This window comes from Pogona vitticeps, chromosome 6, assembly GCF_051106095.1.
Source record: "Pogona vitticeps strain Pit_001003342236 chromosome 6, PviZW2.1, whole genome shotgun sequence".
Lineage (NCBI taxonomy): Eukaryota > Metazoa > Chordata > Lepidosauria > Squamata > Agamidae > Pogona > Pogona vitticeps.
The window spans coordinates 86,655,456-86,675,730 of NC_135788.1; the positions used below are offsets into that span (position 1 = coordinate 86,655,456).

Sequence of the window (20,275 nt, forward strand, 5' to 3'; positions counted from 1 at the left end):
TTTGATTCTCTCTCATCTTGTTTTGGTTTTCCCTCCAAAATCTGAGGTCTTAGTTTCATGTCTGAGGGCTTCCCTTCACCCTGGGCCCCTCCCCCTTGCTGGCTTTTCCCTGGTCCCTGAGAGTACTTGCTGTAGGTTTCTTTGGGTTTACCTACAGATTTCCCCTCACCCAAGGGCTTTCTTATTTGGGAAATAAAATCTGCGATCTCTGCGGCTGCTGCCACAGATTTCGGTTTCCTTTCCCTCACCTGGAATTTCAATTCCCCATGCAGGACTGAATAGAACTGTTCCAGTGCTATCAAGTCTTTAAGCTGCTCATAGGTCTCTGTCCCTTCCTGCGATAGCCATTTCTCAAGCAGCCTCACCAATTGGGCCCCCACTTGGGTAAAAGTCTGTTCTGGTTTCTTGGTGAGGGACCTGAATCTTTGTCTCAGCTGCTCCGCATTTATCCCATGTCTGGCAAACACCAGTTTTTTAAACTCTGCAAAATCTTTCATCAGTTCCTCAGGCATCTCGGCATAAACCTCAGCCAGGCTACCACTGATTAAAGATCGCATGATGGTCATCTTCTCAGTTTCCCTCACTGAGAAGTCCACAAACGCTCTTTCCACTAAGGAAAAGAACACCTCAGGACAATCTCCCTTGTGGTACACAGGGAATTTCTTCAGGTCAGCTTTAGACAGTTGGCCTCCCTCAGAATCCCTATTATTATTATTGTTCTGGTTCATCATTTCCAGTTTTCTTAATTCAAACGCCATTCTTTCTTTTTCCAGAGCAATTTTCTCTCTCTCTAATCTTTCTTCTTTTTCCAATTGCCTCATCCTCAGTTCATGCTGTTGGGCTATGAGCAATTTTCTAAGTTCTGGGTTCTGCTCTCCTGTGCTGTCACCCTGCACTGAGCCAAATTCATCCTCAGAACCTTGGTCAATCTGGGGGTCTTTCACTTCACTCATTTCGGCCATCTGGCTTCGAGTCAAGGGCATAATCCCCCCCCAGAACAGGCTGCTTTAAAAAGTCAAGCCTCAAAATAAAACGACCACTTTTTTCCTTCTTGCCTCAGAACCAGCTCTCCCTAGAGATTGCTGCTGTTCTTCAGCACTAACTTGCAACAGTATCGAGTCAGAGCCTACCCCCCTCTGCTGGGCCTCTCAGCTGGCAAGCTAGATCACTGTTACTACGCAGTTTTGCCTCAGCTTTTTCCCGCCAAAACTAGGCTGCCTCAGAGCACCTTAATCTAAGTCTCCCCAGTTGGCACGTTCTTCCACTAGTGCACCTCCCCGTGAGGTACACCTAGAAGATTACCTACGCGCCTCAGACTGTCCCTGACTAGACCCCCCTTGCTCTGGGCACACTTGCCAAGGCTTTGCTGGACCGCTGGACAACTGGACCAGTCGTATCCCACACGCTGGACACCAATCAATGTGACAAACCCAGACCTACTGGGATCTGCCACACGTTACACTAAGCTGCCACCAACCATTCCCTATAAGAAGTCACACAGACCAGGGATGGATTTTCAAACAAATAAAGAATAAGGTTTATTTTAAATACACACAGGGAAAAATAAACAATCAGGTGAATAAAATAAAGTAACGTGGCTTATTCTCACTCATACAAGCATACAGTTTGGTTCACCCAGAACCCTTAACTTGAAGCACAGACCCTGAACCTATCAGTTCTGGCTAACCAACAGACACCTGAACCTATCAGGTTGGTACTCTGACCCACAGTAGTACCCTGTCTGACACACAGACTCCCACAACAGCTTCTTCTTCCCAGCTGCTGCTTCGTCACATCCCAGTGTCTCCCAGTGTCTCTTAAACTCTCCACACAGGCATCACATATTTATACAGTACAGCCCCTCCTCCTGATGTCCCGCCTTCCACTCCCCATAGGATGGAACTTTCCCTCCAAACCCATGACAGACAGGTAACATCAGTGCTGTATGTAACAGGCAGCAGCACATCCACTTTCTCCCACACAATCGTGCCTTTACTCCAAGCATGCATGAGAGCAGCCATGCTCAAAATAGGAGGTGCAATGTAATAGCAGAGGAGAAACAAGAGGATTTTCCATGAATCCATTCTCCCCCCTGCATTCCAGAGTCCAGTGATGAAGTTGAAAGTGGGTGGGGGCCTGATTTTCAAGCAGTTTCATCAACCCTGGTCCAATCCATCATCCTGGCTTTTAAAAAATGATTATTGCTAGCCTAGGTAAAAGAGAGATGGTCTTGAACATTTAAAAGAAGGAAGCTGTTGCTCATGTTAGTGACAGATTAGAACAAGATGCACCAGGGATATAAACTACATTTAACAGGATGCTGATTTTGCCATCACAAAAACTAAAGAACGCTGCATTTGATGAGTTAGGAAACACATCAGTATTATTTCTATGTTGTTGATATATCTTGGGATGTAGAGACAAACAGGTGGAACTTCTGAAGAGGCAGGAAATATAGGTATGTATCTATCTGTGTACGTGGTCTGAATCATCAGGAAAAGGAAATATTTAGGAGCTCTACATCATCCAGTTCTTCTGAAAGAAATTCATCTTTGGGACTCAGCCACAGTGTTCTGTTTTTGGAAGACCCCTTGTAGCTGCCATTGATCAATAGGTAGGAAATATGACGTTGTGGCACTGTGGGCTAAACTGCAGAAGCCTGTAAGGTCGAATCCACGCGACGGAGTGAGCGCCTGTCACTTGTCCCAGCTCCCGCCAACCTAGCAGTTCGAAAGCATGTAAATGCGAGTAGATAAATAGGGACCACCTCGGTGGGAAGGTAACAGCGTTCCGTGTCTAAGTCGCACTGGCCATGTGACCACGGAAGATTGTCTTCGGACAAAACGCTGGCTCTATGGCTTGGAAACGGGGATGAGCACCGCCCCCTAGAGTCGAACACGACTGGACAAAAATTGTCAAGGGGAACCTTTACCTTTACTAGGAAATATGAAACCAAATATGGGATATTGACTAATAATCACAAAATATGCACAGAAAAAGATATATAGCCATTATTTAAAATGTTCCTTTCTCTTTGCGTATATGGGAGGCATTATCTTTATCTGAGATAATTTGAGTTAGGTAGCATATGTTTTTTTTTAAAAAAAATTAATAATATTAAAGCTAACAGTTCCCCATATTTACCTGCCAGTCAACTTTTTGCCCTGGCCATTAGAAGATAACTTTGATATGAGACTATTTGCTTTGGTTTGGTTTTTAATGCCCGTTGAGTTTTGTTGCCTTCGACTCATAGCAACCCTATGAATGAGTGCTATCAAGAATATCCTCTCTTCAACTGCCCTGCTCTGCCCTAGCCTCTTGAGAGATGCCTGGATATTGACAGGTTGCTCAATAAAAGGAGCATCCTGTCAACCTTCCAAAGCTACATTGCTGAAGGAGACCAGAAATAACATAAACAGCGATGAAAAGAGGGTATGGTTTGGTGTTCAGCCAACTGGAATGTGAAAGCTTCATTCTGTTCCAACCCCCAACCCCCAAAAAACACACTAGATATATAGTTCAGTGAGCAAAACTGCTACATTTAAATTCGAAATGTTGAGGTACTTCCAGAGAGAAGTTTTTTGTGAGAAATTTGTATGCTGAATTGGCAACATTCATAGCCTGATGCTCTCAAGCCACTCAGAGGTTGCCTTGTGCTGATGGCTGCTATTCCAGACAGCTACAAGAGCTGTGTGAGTGGCATACCAGAATCGAACACAAAACCTGCACCGGTCTCACGTAGTTCTGATGATATAAAGCTGCCTTTTGTGTTGTGGGGTTTCCTGTCCTGTGTTCTGTTCAACAAATGTAAGACATTGTAGGAAGAAATGGTTGTATGCACATGTGTCTCCTCTGTGTAAACACAATAGTACTGCAGTGTTGTGTGGATGTAAAAAACAGTGCAAGTTTTTAAAATATATATTTCATAGTACTAGGTAATGGCTCTTTAATTTGGATTGCAAACAGACATTTGAGAGGTGCAGACCCTCTCCCTTTAGCCTAATAAGAGTGCATGTGTCAGTTACATCTTCAGGTTGGCTGGCAATTATGCCGTTTCAGATTGAACTGCTAATATCCAGGTTGCTATGGTGACCAAGACCAAGAGTTATAGCGTTTGAAAGCAGCAGTTTCTCCCTTCAGTCTTCACCACCACAGCCCTAGCCCTGCTCCCTCCCCCCCTTTTCCTCCTGCACGTACAGTTTCTGTTCTCTCATTACTTCTGTTGAACTGTGTGAGTAACATTCTAGCTGAAGTGATTTCTCTGGCTTGTCAAGTTCCTCCATTTTGAGCTCTTCTTTGTTCTGTGTCCTTCAGTTCCCATGACATTGAAACAGTGTGGGTGCAGAGCTCAATGTAAGCAGCAGCTCACACACCAAGCAACTCCAAATACCTTAAGTGTGGAGTGAGCTTTCAGGAGCTGCTGCTCTGGCTAATGATGAAGCACCGTAATTCTCCTCACTGCGTTATGAGGTAAATCAAAGGCTGGGTGAGTAATGTCTTGCCTCCCAGGTGTTGCAGGTTTTTTTCCAATTAAGCATTTTTCCCCTCAATCAAACTGGCTGCCACATTCAGATCACTTACAGCTAGTTAAATAATAGGGTCAGATATTGTTACTTTTCTGACTTTCCCTGTTTGTTGGCTCACCTCATTCGTTGTTGACCTGTAATTCTTTTTTTTTAAAGTGAAGGAATGGTACCATTTTCAGATGCATCTACTCATCTCCAGTTATTGCTTGTTAGCAAAACAAGCCATATGCTGAGGGAGGAGTTGAAAGAAAATGTAATTGCAGTTACAGGGCTGTGGGTTGGGTTTTTTTATGCTTTTACATAGAAGACAAGGGTGTCAATTAAATATTGCCTGTCCTCCATTGGGAATAGGTTCTACCCTGTGTAGCTGGGCCCCCACTGATATCAATAAATTTTACAGAGGTGATGTTCCCAGGAAGTTGTAGAATACACAGTGACACCCCCCTCCCCCCCAAAACAAAAAAACATCCCAGTTGACTGCCAAATGTTAAACTAAATTTTGGATTTAAGCATGGGATTTAAGCTTCATCTTGAGCCACCACATCCCGCAGTGAAGGATGACAGAAGTTATGGTCCAGCAGCATCAAGAGGACCACACATGCCCCATTGCTGGTGTAAAGCTATTTATTTCAAATGAATCAAAAGACAACCTTCCCCAGTCCATTGCCCCCTCTGTATATGGGCTACAAAGCTCACCATCCCTAGTCAATATGCTATGGAATGGGAGCTGTAGTCCAAAAATCTGGAGGTATCAGTGGGGAAAGGCTGCCATAGAAAAAGGATCTGTCATCTATGCCAACCTATCCTTTTCTCCAGCTTTGGAATCTCCACCTTCCCACTTGTGCTCACTGTTAGACTTCATTTCCTAGTTACAGATTGAAGGCTGAAACAAGATTTCACAAGCTAGATTTCAAAAGCCCTTTGTGGTGGTGGACGTCACTGCTGTTGTCTCTTTCTTTTCATGTGAATGGGGACGTTCGCATCCACAAATGGCTATAAAATGACTGACAGGAAATGATTAGGGCCCAAACCAGAAAGCAAACCCTTGTGCTGTTTTCCACTTCTGATCAGTAGCTCATCACTGTTTGTTTTCATAAAAAAACTGAGAGAGCATCTTGGCACAAATCCAGTGATAGAGGGGAGAGGAAAAGCAGCTTAGTCCTGTGGGATAAATCACTTATGGAGTCTTCTGAAGCTGCTAAAAGGTGATAGAATTCATTTGTGGACACAAGACGCTCTTCAAATGACTTACTTAGCAGTTTTAGAAACTGACTATGTGTTGTTTCTGTTTCTTGCTTTGATATATGTGTACTCTATGTGTAGACATGATTTTGCACCAAGACAGCCCTTGATGTGTGTATACATATTTGCTTATTTAGGCTCATACATTTTTTGCTGTTTATTTTGTTTATTGTTTATAAACTAGTCACAAGAAGGCAAAGGGAGTATTACAGCACTGAAACTGCTGCCTCAGAATATTGACCATCTTTCTTCAATATCCCACTCTGGGCCACAACATTTCACAACGCCAAATACTTTCTAGCCTAGCTGGAGGCGAGTGGGAGTAGAGGGATGTATTGAGGGCAGAAATTCTCAGGAGCTGAATTTTGCTACCAGAACTATCCCACATTTTTCTCACCTGTGCTCCTACAGAATTGTGGAATACACAGTGCTAAATATCCTGGATAATATAAAGAACAAAACTGAAAGGGCTGGCTTATGTATATACAATCACTGTATAATAATATATTGCTTCTCCAAGTCAGTATATTATGAAGTAATGCAAAGGTACTTTCCTGTGATGTTTTACCTGTACGTGGTTTTGTGTATGCTTATTGTTATGCAGTAGTGAATTTTCTTGTACAGTAACAGACATTAATTGTTAATGTGGCCTTAAAAATGTATCTTGAGAAGATGGAGATTAAAAATAAAATGACAGCAGCAATTTTGACTCTTGATTAACAGCTTGAATATTCTTCATTAATACTGTGACTTAGGAAACGGAAATGGGAGAACCTAGAAAAGTGATAGTTTTCTTTCTTTTGAAGCAAGGCTAGCACTCATGATTAGAGAGAAAAACGTATAAATAAGTGGGCAATATTATGGAACTGTTCAGAAATCTAGTGTTTTTTAATTTACTGAGAGTTAATAAAATAGTGTGTTATCAGCATGTGCACATTTGTAGAAAGAAATTGAGCTTGATACGATTGACATGGTTATCTGATTTCACAATGGAAATAACCCTTTCAGGGATAAATTTGAACTGTGATGGATTAACACAGATTTAAAATTACCAAGTGATACCAAGTCTTATAGTGCTCAGAGGACTTTGTTTGAGTGCCCTACTTTGGACCATAACACTGTGGTGTAATAAATAGGGTCTTGGAGTAGGACTCAGGGAGACAAGGATTCAAATTCCTGCCTGGCCATAAAATCACTGGAGTTGGCAATGGAAATCCAGATATACATAGCTTGATCACACAGAACAAGAGTAATATGAATGTAGTTGTCCATTTCATTGCTTTCTACATTTAATTTATTTGTACCAGTAGTTAGCTTGTGCTTGGAGTGGGGAGGGTACATTGCCCTGAAATTTTGAGGTGAGGTGATGCCCTTCTCTTACCTCACCTTTTACATCCTCCTATTGAACTGTGTATTCTGTTTATACAACTGAAATTCTGAATAACACATCATACATCTGAAGTGCTATAACACTTTAGCTGTACGCTACTGCAAACACTTGTGCTGTAATATATGTATTAAGTTGTTAAAGTGCCACAGGGACTGACAGTATAGAGTGCTATCACTCCTTCACTCCCCACACCTCTGTGACTTACATTAGAACTGTTTGCACAATTACCTGTGGCCTGCTGCAGCTTTACAGTGTGCTCATCACAGCCTGCTAAGGCATTGCAAAAATAGCATATTAATCAGGGATTTTCACTGCAACTTACTATAGTACAAGTAAAGAAGTATTAAATACCTGGAATGCCTGGTGTCCTGATGGCACCCTGATCTAGCAGAATTTACATCGCTTTGACTTCATTTTTTGTTAAGAAAAAGTAGCTAACATCATTAACAGTGCAACCTTAATCATGTTTATTCAAAAGTAAATTCTGCTGACCTAATGGTTCTTTACTCTTTATAGTATGTGCAGAACACTAGAACCTAAGTGACATTACAGGCTTTTTGCTGTCCTTTCAAGAAAAGATGGGAAGAATGGGTTAGACTTCTGATAGATAACAACAGAAGAAAATAATGAGTTAGTAGTATAGTCTTGGTGTGCAAAATGAAAGAAAATGTGATGGTATTTAAGGAAAAGTCTGTTATTAAATTGATAGATTTTTTTTTAAAAACTAAACCCTTTGCCATCTGAAGATATTGTTGTCAACTGCCCTTTTATCTGCTGCCTTAAACATTATTGTCAAACACTTTTAGGTGAGATAGGTCTTCCTCTAAGGTGCATGCATCAGTGTGAGATAGACAGGTGTCATTTATAAATTTAATATTCAAAGTACATAGGTCGCTGAATAAGTCATGCCTATTCAGAAATAAACATGTGTATACACCCACACATGCACACACACCAGAGATCAAAGAGACTTACTCTCAGGTAAGTGAGTATAACATTACAGCCTGAATATCCTGCTGAATGTCACAGTGGAAAGTGCATTGTATTACCTCAATAACAAATAATTTCTTCCAGCTGAATTTCTTGCACATCTTTCCATGTTCCTACTCCGCATCTCCTGCTATAAAGGTATCAAATAGTGTGAGAGAAGATATTCCTGCTTTAGAAGGTGCATACCTTTGTGGGGCTAATGTAGGCAATGTCCCTTAGGTAAAGCATGTTTGTTTATGAGTGATGATAAAAGGGCAGGAAGCTTGAAACCCAGATTGAATTGCATCTTGCAACAGAGGACTTTCTGTATTGCCTCCTGAATTAATTTTCCCACCTGCCATCTTCCCTACTCTCATGCCACACTCATGCCAAGGAATGCTCAGATTGAATGTTAGAAGGTATCAAGCACTCATCTTTTTAAGTAGCCAGTTGTCAAGGGCTTTTCAGAACAGTAACTAAAGGGGTGTTTCTTCTTTCTCTTCATGCCCCACATATTCCAATTTCTGTTTCTGTTCACAGCCTCCCGAACTACTAGTTGCTAGCCAAGGTACTATCTGGAGTCCATGGTGGCCCTTTACTTACTGGTAAAATTGGCGGAGCAGTATCCTGTGCCAACTTGCCAAGTGTCATTCTTCCCCACTCCCACCACACCTCCTTGCAGTTGATCTTTTTGTTGTTGTTTCTGTCTCATCCTGCAGTGAGAAACGCCGCCTGCAAGTGAGTGTCACCAACCCGGTCCAGTGCAGCATGCATGGTCGGAAATGCACCATCTCTGTGGAAACCAGAATCAACCAGTTGGAGCCAAACTTCACCAAAGATCGGGCAGGCTTTGTTCTTTGCGTGCCTGCAAATTAGCAATACTTCAGCTAGCATGGGAGACCAGAGAGCAGCTCCGCCTTGAAGCAGCCCTCCATTCCCCTTCTGTCTTTTGAACAGCAGGGGCGGGAGGTGGGGGAAGATAGTCATAACGATATTTGTGACACACATCTAGACATCTCCCAAGCTGCACTAAGCAAGAGCTGAAAACAGCCCTTCTGCTATGTCAGCTTCAAATTTAGAGGTGACGTCTTAGCCAAAGTGCCTTTTATTAATAGGTTTTGTATCTGGCTCTTTACTTCTCCTATGTCTCCCCATTCTCATACCAAAAATGTTTGTATAATTAATTCTTGAAGCTCAATTTGGAGCAGCCAAAGTCTTGCATGGGCAGAAACAAAAGGAAGCCAGTTTGGATCTACCAAAGACCAAATCTTAATTTTAAATGGTGATCACACTTGGGGAGAGGTAGACTTTCTGTAATAGATGGGGGAGGAGACTGATAGCAGTTTTCCACTGGGCTATTTCTTATTCCATTTTATCTTTTTTCCCCAAAGAGGCTTTTTTAATCAACTCATTAGATTTTATTAGGCATTTGTCTTTCCAGCCTCAAAGGAAATGGTCCTGAGGCTAGGAATCAACTGCTTTGCTGTGTTGGTTACTGTGACACAATCCAACACCTTGCTACTTTGCACTGTATTCCTACTATATGAATTTTAGGTGGTTCTGCCTAAATAGCACAACAGTACTAGAAAGAGCACCAGGATTGAAGTATATTCATAAACTTCTTTCCTTTTCCCCACCCACCCTTTTGTGTGTTTCTTGGCAAAGGGTGTCCCCAACAATTATCTTTCAGGCGCTGCTGTTGGTTGCAAGCAGTGGAGACCATTGCTTCAGAGGAACACATGTTTTATCCAAGCAGCCGACATTATTCTGAGCAGCATAATCTTGTAGCTGCCTTTTGTTAGTTGCACAGCTTTCTGTTAAGTAGCAGTGTGTCCTTGTTAACAGGCATATGTTTCTTCTTATGCCAAAATTAGCATGTGTTGCATGACAATGAGGGAGATTGCATCCAGCATCTTGCAGCATGTGAGGAGATGAAGTGCTTTGAAAAACCCCTCCCCCTGTGCCCCCCAAGCAGTGAGTAAATAAAACCAAACCTGATACTGCAGGTCAGGTCAGGTTAGGATGATTCAACTATGCTTGTAGGGCAGTGGGTAGGGACTGTAGCTTTAATTTGTAGTTGATTTTCAAACTGGGTAGGGGGGGAAATGTAACCCTTTGCAGATTCATGAAGTAAGGAAGCAAATTTCTACTTTCATGGAAAGTAGGGAGGTAGATAAAAAAATTGCTGTAGATTTTCAAGCTATTCTAAGTAAGCATTGAACTTAAAGAGGAAGAACTCTTATCTGAGATGACATATTTATCTTCCTTTGTGATCTGGTTTTCCACTGAAAAGGATCACCTCCTCCAGTCCTTTCCTTTCCCTTTTTTATCACCTCCTTCTATATTGCATGACCTCAGTCTTGTAATATCTTAAAAGTGCTACACTAATAGAGCAGAGGTTCAAACAAGGAACTATTCAAAGTATTTAGCCCATTCACAGCTACAGTATCAGAGTGCTTAACAGCTTGCATTGTAGCCTATTGTAGCTGAAAAGTATGTGGGAATGTGCATTACTGTGTTCTTGGGGGTGGGGAGTATTGTCTCCAGACCAACTTGCCAAGTAGACTAAGAATATGAACTCCAGTCCTTGTTGCCAGTAGTAAAACAGGCTTACTTCCATCCATCCTCACCTTATGCTCTTTCTACACTTCTGTCTTAATTATCAGAGTGCCTTCCAGCTCTCACTGTTCACAGCAGCCAAATTAGCCACATAAAGTTTTTTAATTAGCACTTTTATATGGCATCCCATTTTAATGGCTGTTTGCGAATAGTGACAGAGGTCAATAGTATTTTCTGTTGAAGAAGTCCATATCTATAAAACTGTCTGTCTCACATGTAATGAAGACTTTGCCTTAATTTAAAGCAATAGGCAGTATTTGTGCCTTTCTAATTTGTGTCAGTGTGAGTATGAATGAGAGTGACTGTCAGGTTCTTGGTTTTATCTATAAATTAACTTTTTCTTAATTGTATGTTTGATTTTCAGCCCTGGGGGAATGATGTAATGAACATTTTAAAAAGTAGTTTATAAATGTGGGCACAAAACCTTATCATAATTAAAATGTATTTTGTTTACATAATTAATAGCAATAAATAAAAAAGATATCATTTATACCCAATAGTTCTGTGTTTTGTGTTTTGTATTGGGGAAGCCCACAGAAATAAGCAACATTTGCACTCCTTAGATTCTGTCTAGTCCTTAACATAATATTATTGCAAAATAATGTTTAAAAATAATTTCTGGTCTAGGGATAGGACAGTACTATTATGAACATGTAGTTGAGTAAGTTACTAGTAAGGATGCTGCCCTGAACTGTTTTTAGGATAAGGCAGGGATATAAATCTCTTAAATATACAAGATAAGAGTGTGGAGGTGAGACAGGGATTTGGATGACTGCTTCCAATTTTAAACATTTTTACTCTCAGTCTACACCTTTCTCTCCAATATCCCCAGCTGTGGCAGTGTTTTTGAAATTTGCTGCATGATTGTGTAATAAGTTGATGATTTCCAAAAAATCTGTTTCTGGGTTTGCTTTTGTTTGTAGTATTAATGTGTCATTCTTTAAAAATTTCTAAACAGAAACTGAGAGATCTTTTACCCCCATAGACAAACTGCAAACTCTGGATAGTTCATATGTCCTGTTAACAGTATACATGAGAGCTGTTTTGACCCCAGTGTTTCTTGTGGTGGGTTGCAGCATGCAATCACATAATTAAAATACAAAATAACTGGAGAATGGGATCAAGTGTGATCACTGTGTAAATGACATGATACTTGAATCTAGTGCTGGAATAGTCTGACTGGCAAACAGGAATTTTAGTACATAACTCAAAAGCCCATTGTATACTTAATAGAAGGCATATTAGGATGCTCATTAACACAGAAAGTCAATTCACTGATAAAGTTTTTAAAATCAAACTAGAGTTAGAGACAAATATGCAAGCTGCCGTGGTTCAGATAGTCTTCTCCAAATTGTTGATCTCCAGATGTGAAATAATACAATTCCCATAATCCTTAGTCAACAGATTATAACTTGCTAGGGGATTTAAAGGTTATCCAACACGTCTGGAGGGCACTGGCTTAGAAGAGGATGGATTTAAACCTAGAGTTTTGTCAGTTAATTTCTTTCCTAGTTGCTGGGACCCAAAATCTCTTGAGTCTCAGACAATAGCTTTCTGGATAAAGCATATGTGGTCAAGATGAAGGAGTACAGGGTTGTGTCTATTGCCTCTTCTAACCAAACATGGAAGAGCTTCCCAAACTTTGGAAAGCTTCCATAAGATCAGAAACGATAAATAGGGTGGTTCCTGTTTTCATAGAGTTGTTTGTGTGTACTATATTAAGAGTCCTATTTTTTTTTCAGACCTAGAACAGTGGTGTTTTTTTTTCTGGGAAAGTATCTACATCTCCATAGTATTCAAAATAGGAGCTCCCTTACTAGATGCTTGGTTTTTTTTTCTCCCTTTCTAGATTGCATGTGAAATATTCAATAGACTCAGTAAGTTAAATGTAGTAGCAACTACTCCTTGGTTGAAGAACCAAGGCATAAGAAATAATAGATACCACCCAGCAAAACCAGAGCCGCATTTCAATAAATACGATTCACTTATAGACATTTATAGGAAGTAGATCACACTTTTAAGTATGTAAACACTGTGATCAGTGAAGACAGAATGTGAAACAACCTCTGTTTTCAGTAACAAGTTTCTCACAGAGAACAGAGTTTAATTTTACCCTATGTCCAGTTTCTCTTTTATCTGAAGGGAATACATTGCTGCCTAGAGAGAGTCTCTGTGGGGAATGCTGAAAATGGATGTTTGAAAGCTGCTAAAGAGAAGAAGCACCTCTAGTTAAGCATTTCCTAATCCCAAAGCCAAATGTGTTTCAGATTGTTGCACTAACTGTTCAGTCTGGTTTTGAAAAAGAAGTATCAGCAGCTAGAAGAAACCAATTGATGATGACTCAACTTCTAGTTTGTGTACTATGACACAATGAAAATGATTCTATTCCCTTTCATCATCTTTCTAGGGGAAGATGGAGGTGAAGGGGTGTGTGAATTTCTTTCATCTGTTCTGTTTCTCTCGCGTCTCACATCTCATCCACAGCTTCAGTGTGAACTATTTTTATTTTTGTTTCTACTGGAATGCTTGTGGTTCATTGGCTTGTTCTAAAGGTACAAAGCATGTGTACATACTTGATTATATCTTAGCAGCAAGTTCAGGCATAAATAATGTGTTTTAGTGGCTCTGCGGATGTACTCCTGCATAGTAACATGAGATGGAAATTAGCTTGCTGAAATGGGTACCCAGTCCAGCATCCTTAGTAAAAGTCTGAGCAACCAGCAACGTCTCAGTATTGGCCAGTAGATTCCTTGTGAACTACAATAGACACAGTCTGTTTAGCTCTTTTCTACAGGATGCCTACGTCTATGACATTGTAAGAAGAAGCCTGTGAATCATAAGGCCTTGACCTTGTTTTAAGACTCCTGTGTTAAACCTGTTTTCATCAATGTAAATCCAATTACAGTCTGATGGCTCTGTTATTTACAATCAGAAATCACATTTTTCAACAACTCTCTTCCACAATCGCACAACAGGATTTTTTAAAAAAAGCTTCTGAAAACTGTGTAATGGATGGTCAGTGCATTTTATTTTTAATCAGCACAGTACAAAAATAAATAAAAATAGGGGGAGGGCGTTAAGTTACAGGCACACACAGCTCTGTGACAGTCTTGTCATATTTATAAACCTCACATACTTACAAACACACTATAATACACAAACGTACAAAAAAGAGACCATATATAAATTAAGTAATAATAAGCAATAATCATAATACCAATTTTGGTCAACAAATATCTACAGAAAAAATTGCACACTAAAAAAAATCCAAAATCTTTAACATACACAGACACGTAGAATTTAGCAGTTTTCTGTTTTCTCTTCTTCCCCCCTCCCCAAAATGTACAGTTATGAAGAATTTCAAGTGAAAATAATGGCACACTTTTTTCTTTTTTTGTGGGTTTTTTTTTTGAAATTTTGTAACAACAGTTTTAGAACAGCGCTAAACTCTTAAGAACTGTGTACAGTTAAGATCAGAAAAGATTTAGAAGTCTTGAGATGAAATATATTGATTTGAAGGGATCAAGGGCCTGGGTGACAGAGGTGTGAGGGCAGGGCAGAATGTGCTTGAGAATTGTGCATGGTGATTTACTGTAAGTAATTTTTTTGTACAATCAGCAGTACTAAGTTTTGCCTGTTGTCAAAAGACACAAAATGCTGCTTTTGGCATGCACAGCATCACTGTAAAGCAATGATGAAAGAACAGAAGGATCTTTCCCCTCCCCCACCCCGCACTTAATCTAGATTTTGTTCTAAAATTATTTGTTTCATATAGCAGCATGTAAAAATCCCATTCATTGCTCTTGTATGCTCAAGTATATCAGTTGATTCCCCCAGAATAAAACAATAAATACTGAGGCTCCAGGATTCTAAAGAGAACAAGACAGTTTTTCAAACCAGTGTATACACAACCAATCACATCTGCTTCCCATGCCATACAATCCCTATGCATGTGGACGCAGAAACAAGACTTAGTATGTTTAGTGGGCCTTGCTCCCAGGTATGTCCACAGGATTATAGCCTTAACACTGTCAGAATCATGTAAGTAAAATTTTATTTTCTCTTCTATGTTTTAAATTAAAAAGTGCATGGGAAGGGTGAAGAGAGCTTTTAATTTTTTGTTTTAAAAACTTTTTTTAAGGTATGGGGGATGATTTGTTCAGATGCAGGCTAGAATTTAGCCAGAGCCTCTGAAGTGTTCCAAAAGCCAGCAAAGAAGCTGACCAAAGACACTGGAATCTACAATGGAGACAGAAATGATATATGTGCCTTCCATTCTAGAACAGCACATAGTCATGAAGTAGAGATCTATACATCCTCATTTACTCATCCACTATGGGGTCACAAAGAAAATCCCTCTCTTGGGACCCTAAGGCTCTCTGACCTTTTCTGAATCCAAACACACACACAGTTAACAGTCAGTGTCTCCCTTTTTAATGGCTCAGATTATGGCCTAGCTTTGGAGGTAATGGCAGGACCCGCTTAGCAAACCCAGCAGTAACTGTTTAATATTCAAGAGCTCTGAGTTCCTGCTTTACCTCTAACCTCACAGCTTAGACCTTTTTTTATTTCACAGCTTTTTTTCCTGTTCCTCCTACATTTGTAATAGTGCTCTGCTGCTTTTGAAGTTAATTGCAAGCTACCCTATTTATCAACATAAAGTACAATATAGCTATCCCTTTGCCCCTCTGCTCAAATGCCAGCATCCATAATGGCAAGAATGGAGGAGCATCTCAGAATGCTTCCGCCATGGTCTTTTGTTTGATCAAGCCATCTTTGTGCCAGACTATTGTAGCCTTTTGTCTTCTCTATAAAGTGTGGTCCATAAGAAACATAGAGAATATGGCCTCCACACGAATAAAGTTACATTGCCAGCAGAATTCCAGGCATGGGACTATTGGCATTTAATTCATATTGTCATTAATTGAGGAAAATTCCGTGTATCTTTTGATGTCCCCATCCCTACCCCTCTTTCTATTTACATTTACCATCCCTGAAGCTAATGGATCAGAAAGATTTTAATCTCTTACTTTTTTTAGTACTAGAAAGCTAAACAAAACAACTGAAAGTTGCTAAGCATCAGAATCAAATGTTTAGGAGGCTACATCAAATGTTTAGTTGCTGGTATGTGACTTGCAAAATCAAAATGGGAAAATATCTTGCAAGCAGATTTGTGACTATAAAAATAAATATTTGGAACATAAATCTACAAAATCTACAAAATATTCTATATTTTGTATATGCTGCAGTTTTGTATTCCATTATTTAGTCACATTTTGTTCTCAAACTTGTATTGCAATATACTACAGATCTCTTGTTTTTCTATAATAGATTACGTATTTCATTCTTGTCTGCCCCCCCCCCGCCCCCCACAATACAGTGTTAAGGTGACTGGCTAGCTAAAAACCAGTTCCCAGATGGGGACACAAACGCATAGTATCAGCCATATATTGGGGTTCAGCACCAAATCCTATGCATAACAAACAATTATAACAGTGTCAATATAGCTGGCATGCCTCTTTCATTTTCCACTATAACGATCTTGACAAGAGACCATTCTTCCAGCTGTTCAGTAGATCTCAAAGGAACTGTGATTGCTCTGTTCTGGGCAAGCAAAATTATACTATGTTTAAAAAAAATAATTGATACATCCAAACCTATTGAACATCCACTGAAATATCCATTCCTGGGGCCACCTTTAATATTAGCCCCCATTCCATATTGCAAGAGTAGTGAACCAGTGACAATCCAGATGTTGGACTCTAACTCCCATCATCCTAGTCACCACTGCTAATAGTGAAGAGTGATAGGAGCTGTAGTCCAAAACATCTGGAAAGCCACTGATTCCCCCATCTTGCTGTCTTGGTCACCTTATTTTATTTTTCTTGGGTAGTTTAACAGGAAATTATCCAAAATCTCACCTTTACCCTTTGGCACTGATGTTTAGCAGGAGCCCCATGGAACTCCAGAGGTTGGCCCCAGAGAAAGGGATGGTGGTAAAGGTGAAACCATACAGAAGGGGCATGGGGTGCCTTTTTGCCCCCTTCTCATTCTCAACACATCTACATGTTCATGCAGTTAAGAGTCCATTTTGGAGGCCAATACTGTGTTGGTGTTATTTTGCTCAAGGTGATGTGCCAAGAAATTACATTTAAAGAAAACTGAAACCTCAATCTTTGATCCCTTTTCTGGAAAACCAGGTACTGAAACATCCACTGGATTAGGTCACTGTTTCTTCTTGAAGACCATTAATGCTATTTTCTGCTACTACAATCCACGATGGCAAATCAAAATGTGCAAGATGGCTCTCCCCAGTCTGTGCAGATCTTTTCAGTAAAAGCAAGAAGTGAAGCAATGCTCACAATGCCGTAACTGGTTCGTCACTCCTGCTCACCCTCTCCTTGCTAACCACAAAGACAAAAAGGAGCCACATCCTGCCACATGCAGTGAAATGTAAACTCAAACAGGCAAGCTCCCATCACCTCTGTTTGTTTAATGTTCAAGAAGCCGACAGGATCATGGATTGAGAAGAACTGGGGCTTGGCCTGTCCAACATCATCTTTATGTTCTGGTTTGATTTGAAAACAAAAACAACCTAAAAGAAAGAAAAGGTACGTTTCTCCCACCCACCCACCCCAAACTTCAACCAAATGGCAGAGGGCAATGCTCACCGGTCCAAGCCAATGAGTAGCCTATTCTTTTCTTCCTGGCTGCTCTCGTTCTTCAGGTCAGCAAAGACCTGAGTGAAATAGTGCGGGTCAGCATTGATCTGCAACATTTTGGGACTCATGAGGTTAATGATGGATAGACAGCGATCCCAAAAGGCCTCTTTGCAGCTCTCTACTAGAAAGGGCTTGAGAGGATAAGAAATTTCATTGCCCATATAGGAATAGGAGAGATAGAGGCAGGTAAGTAAGACAGCTTGGAGTTCATGGTCTGTGGCCACTTCGCATGAGATGACATCCCGGCAAAGCATGTACAGAAAGACCACGTTGGCTGGGGTGATAAACCCTTGGTCTTGCCAGCCTTGCAGAAGGAGGGATCGGTCGACACTCCGGAGCCAAAGGACCGGATCGGTGGGGGAGAGGTGTTTCAGCCGGTAGCACCGTCGGCACAGGAATTCACCCAGGCATCGGAGGAGCTCGCTGGTCGAGGCTTGGACAATCACCCTCTTGGGAGTGCCTGAGGAATTGGTGTTGGGGTGGGGAGTCTTCTTGATGGAGGAGAGGGTGCTCTTGGAGCTAGAAATCTGGTTATTTGGGGCTGGGGGCTGAGCACTCTGGTTCTGGGCAAAGGTGGAGAGGTTGGCACAGGAGAGGGACTTCTTCAGGTTCTCGTTGTTGAGGTGGGTGACATTGTTCTGGTAAGTGCTGTTGGGCTGCACCTTCTTGGAATTCTTCTTTTTGGCTGACACAGCCACAATGCGTTTCCAGGGCAGAACCGAGATGATGGAGTGGCGCTTGAGGTTCTTGTCCTTGGCATTCTTGCTGTTCTGGACAGCCGTGTAATGCCCCACGGTGCCTGAGCCATCCTCAAAGAGGGTTGCCTTCCGGTAACTGGGCGAAAGGGACAACACGGTGCCCATGGCGCCAGCAGCAGGAGGCAGGGAGGGAGAGGAACCGAGAAGGGAGCCGTCAGTGTGCCGTCAGCACCCTGGGCTGGGGTGCCTCTGTTTCAAACACTCCCTCGCCTCCACCACTGCCTTCTCTGCTTAGTATTAGACCTGCCAAAGGCAAAAATGATTCAAATAAGCATGGGCAGAGAAGCCCATTTTCCCTGTGATGCACTGCCTCCTTTTTTTCCTCTGTGCACACGAGAAAACACATACACTCCCTTGCATATACTGTATATCTGACATTGTCTGTGTTTCTAGCCTTTTCTGCTCTGCTCCATCCCTTCCAAAATCTTTTATGTCAGTGGTTCCCAATCTTGAGTCCCCAGATGTTCTTTGACCAAATCTCCCAGAAATCCTGTTCAGCACAGCTAGTGGTGAAAGCTTCTGGGAGTTTTAGTCCAAGAACATATCTAGAGACCCAAAGTTGTGAACCACCGTTTTACGTCCATCTCAAATGCCCCTGGGGTTTCCCTTTTTTTCCTTATGTGGCCTGCATCATCTTTTTACAGACACAACACCCAAGCTTACGTACCAGCTCTTTATCTCTTGCATATGTAAAGCGATGTGAAAACCTCTTTAGGCTCGTCTATCTGTATTTCTAAGAGGTAGCCATATTCGTCTGCTGCTATTGCTGCTGCTGCAAAAACAAGGGGACACCGCACCCTGAAATTGTGAGTCAGAGCCCATTTGGTCAGGAGAGCCATGTCGGATGGGCAAAAAGGTCTTCGCTTTCTCTTTCTAAAGGATGCTTTTCTCCCTCAGCATAAGGCGTCTGGATACTTAGACATCAGTCATGCATTTGTTATAATTGCAAGCACACACCTCCATTTTAAATCTCCTTTTCCAGCTTGGCTACCGAACAGCTATCAAGCGAGAAACCATTAGGTCCATTAGAGGCACCTACCTAATTACATAATGTCTTTCCCGTCTCCCCTCAAAGCATCTTCCCTTCTGCCGCTATTTTGCGTTGAGCCCTCTCGGCATGCTCACATCCATCCATCCCCCCTCAAAGCATCTTCCCTTCTGCCGCTATTTTGCGTTGAGCCCTCTCGGCATGCTCACATCCATCCATCCATCCATCCATCCATCCACACGAACATACGCGGGTCCCTCTTCTCTCCCTCCTTCCTCGCCCGGCATCCCCCACCCTCATCCCGCGACCCACTGAAAAAGGGAAGGGGGGGTGGAAAGACGGGAATGGGGTTGCTCTTCTCCATCATCGAGCGTCTCTCTCTCTCCCCCACCCTCGACCCACCCCAAAAACACCCACGCCGCTCGCTTCCGTGGTACCCACCGCAGTCCGCGCTGATCCTCAAGCGGGCCGGCCGGCGGCGTCGTGGCGACTGTCCAAGGTCCTGCACGACCGGCTCCGCCGCGGGGAGGTGGCGGAGGGAAGGGGCTCGGGAGGGGGGTGTCCCTCTCCAGCCTCCCCCTCCCCGATCTGTGCCGGCTCAAGCTTGGCAGGACATGGGGAAGGCTGGTGGGGGGGCGCGCGTTGCTTTCCCCCCCTCCCCTCCCTGCTGCGGCTCCTGCTGCTGCTGCGATGGCCGCGATCCAGGGGATGGGGCTGGAGTCCGTCTCGCCTCGCTCTGTTTCCCCCCCCCCGCCCCGCTTCCTTCTTTCCCTGCCCCGCCCCACCCGACCCAGCCCCCGCCCCCCCTCCCTCCCTCCCGCAGACGGCCGTCCGGACCGGCTAGCAGGTCGCCCTCTTTCGCAGCCCCGGCTCGGTAGCTGCTTCCGTTGACTCCACCGCTCCTCGTCTCCACTCCGGCGGGCGCGGAACTGCGCTGCGCCCGCCTGGCTCCGCCCCCGCCCCCGCCCTCGCCTCCGCCGCCCCGCCCGCCCCTGCAGCCGCAGCCCGCAGCCGCAACGCTACCCTGGCCCTGCCAAGCGGGGCTCCCCCTGGCGGTCATT

At 42.6% G+C, this 20,275-nt stretch overlaps 2 protein-coding genes across 2 annotated transcripts in view; one reads left to right on the forward strand and one right to left on the reverse strand.

Annotated features, from left to right (window-relative positions):
• MYO1D (myosin ID) overlaps positions 1 to 11,243 on the forward strand; it is a 218,128-nt gene extending 206,885 nt beyond the window's left edge. The window contains exon 22 of the mRNA XM_020798051.3: positions 8,847 to 11,243. Coding sequence (XP_020653710.1) covers positions 8,847 to 9,003 — 157 coding nt within the window. The 3' untranslated portion in view covers positions 9,004 to 11,243. The remainder of the gene's footprint in view (positions 1 to 8,846) is intronic.
• A 4,850-nt stretch (positions 11,244 to 16,093) lies between these two features.
• On the reverse strand, positions 16,094 to 19,965 carry CDK5R1 (cyclin dependent kinase 5 regulatory subunit 1). Its single transcript, XM_020798053.3, has 2 exons — positions 19,656 to 19,965; positions 16,094 to 18,469 (listed from the first exon to the last, which is right to left on the reverse strand). Exon 2 carries the CDS (start codon positions 18,329 to 18,331, stop codon positions 17,414 to 17,416), a length of 918 nt encoding a protein of 305 aa, XP_020653712.1. The 5' UTR covers positions 18,332 to 18,469; positions 19,656 to 19,965; the 3' UTR covers positions 16,094 to 17,413.
• Between the last annotated feature and the right edge of the window lie 310 nt (positions 19,966 to 20,275).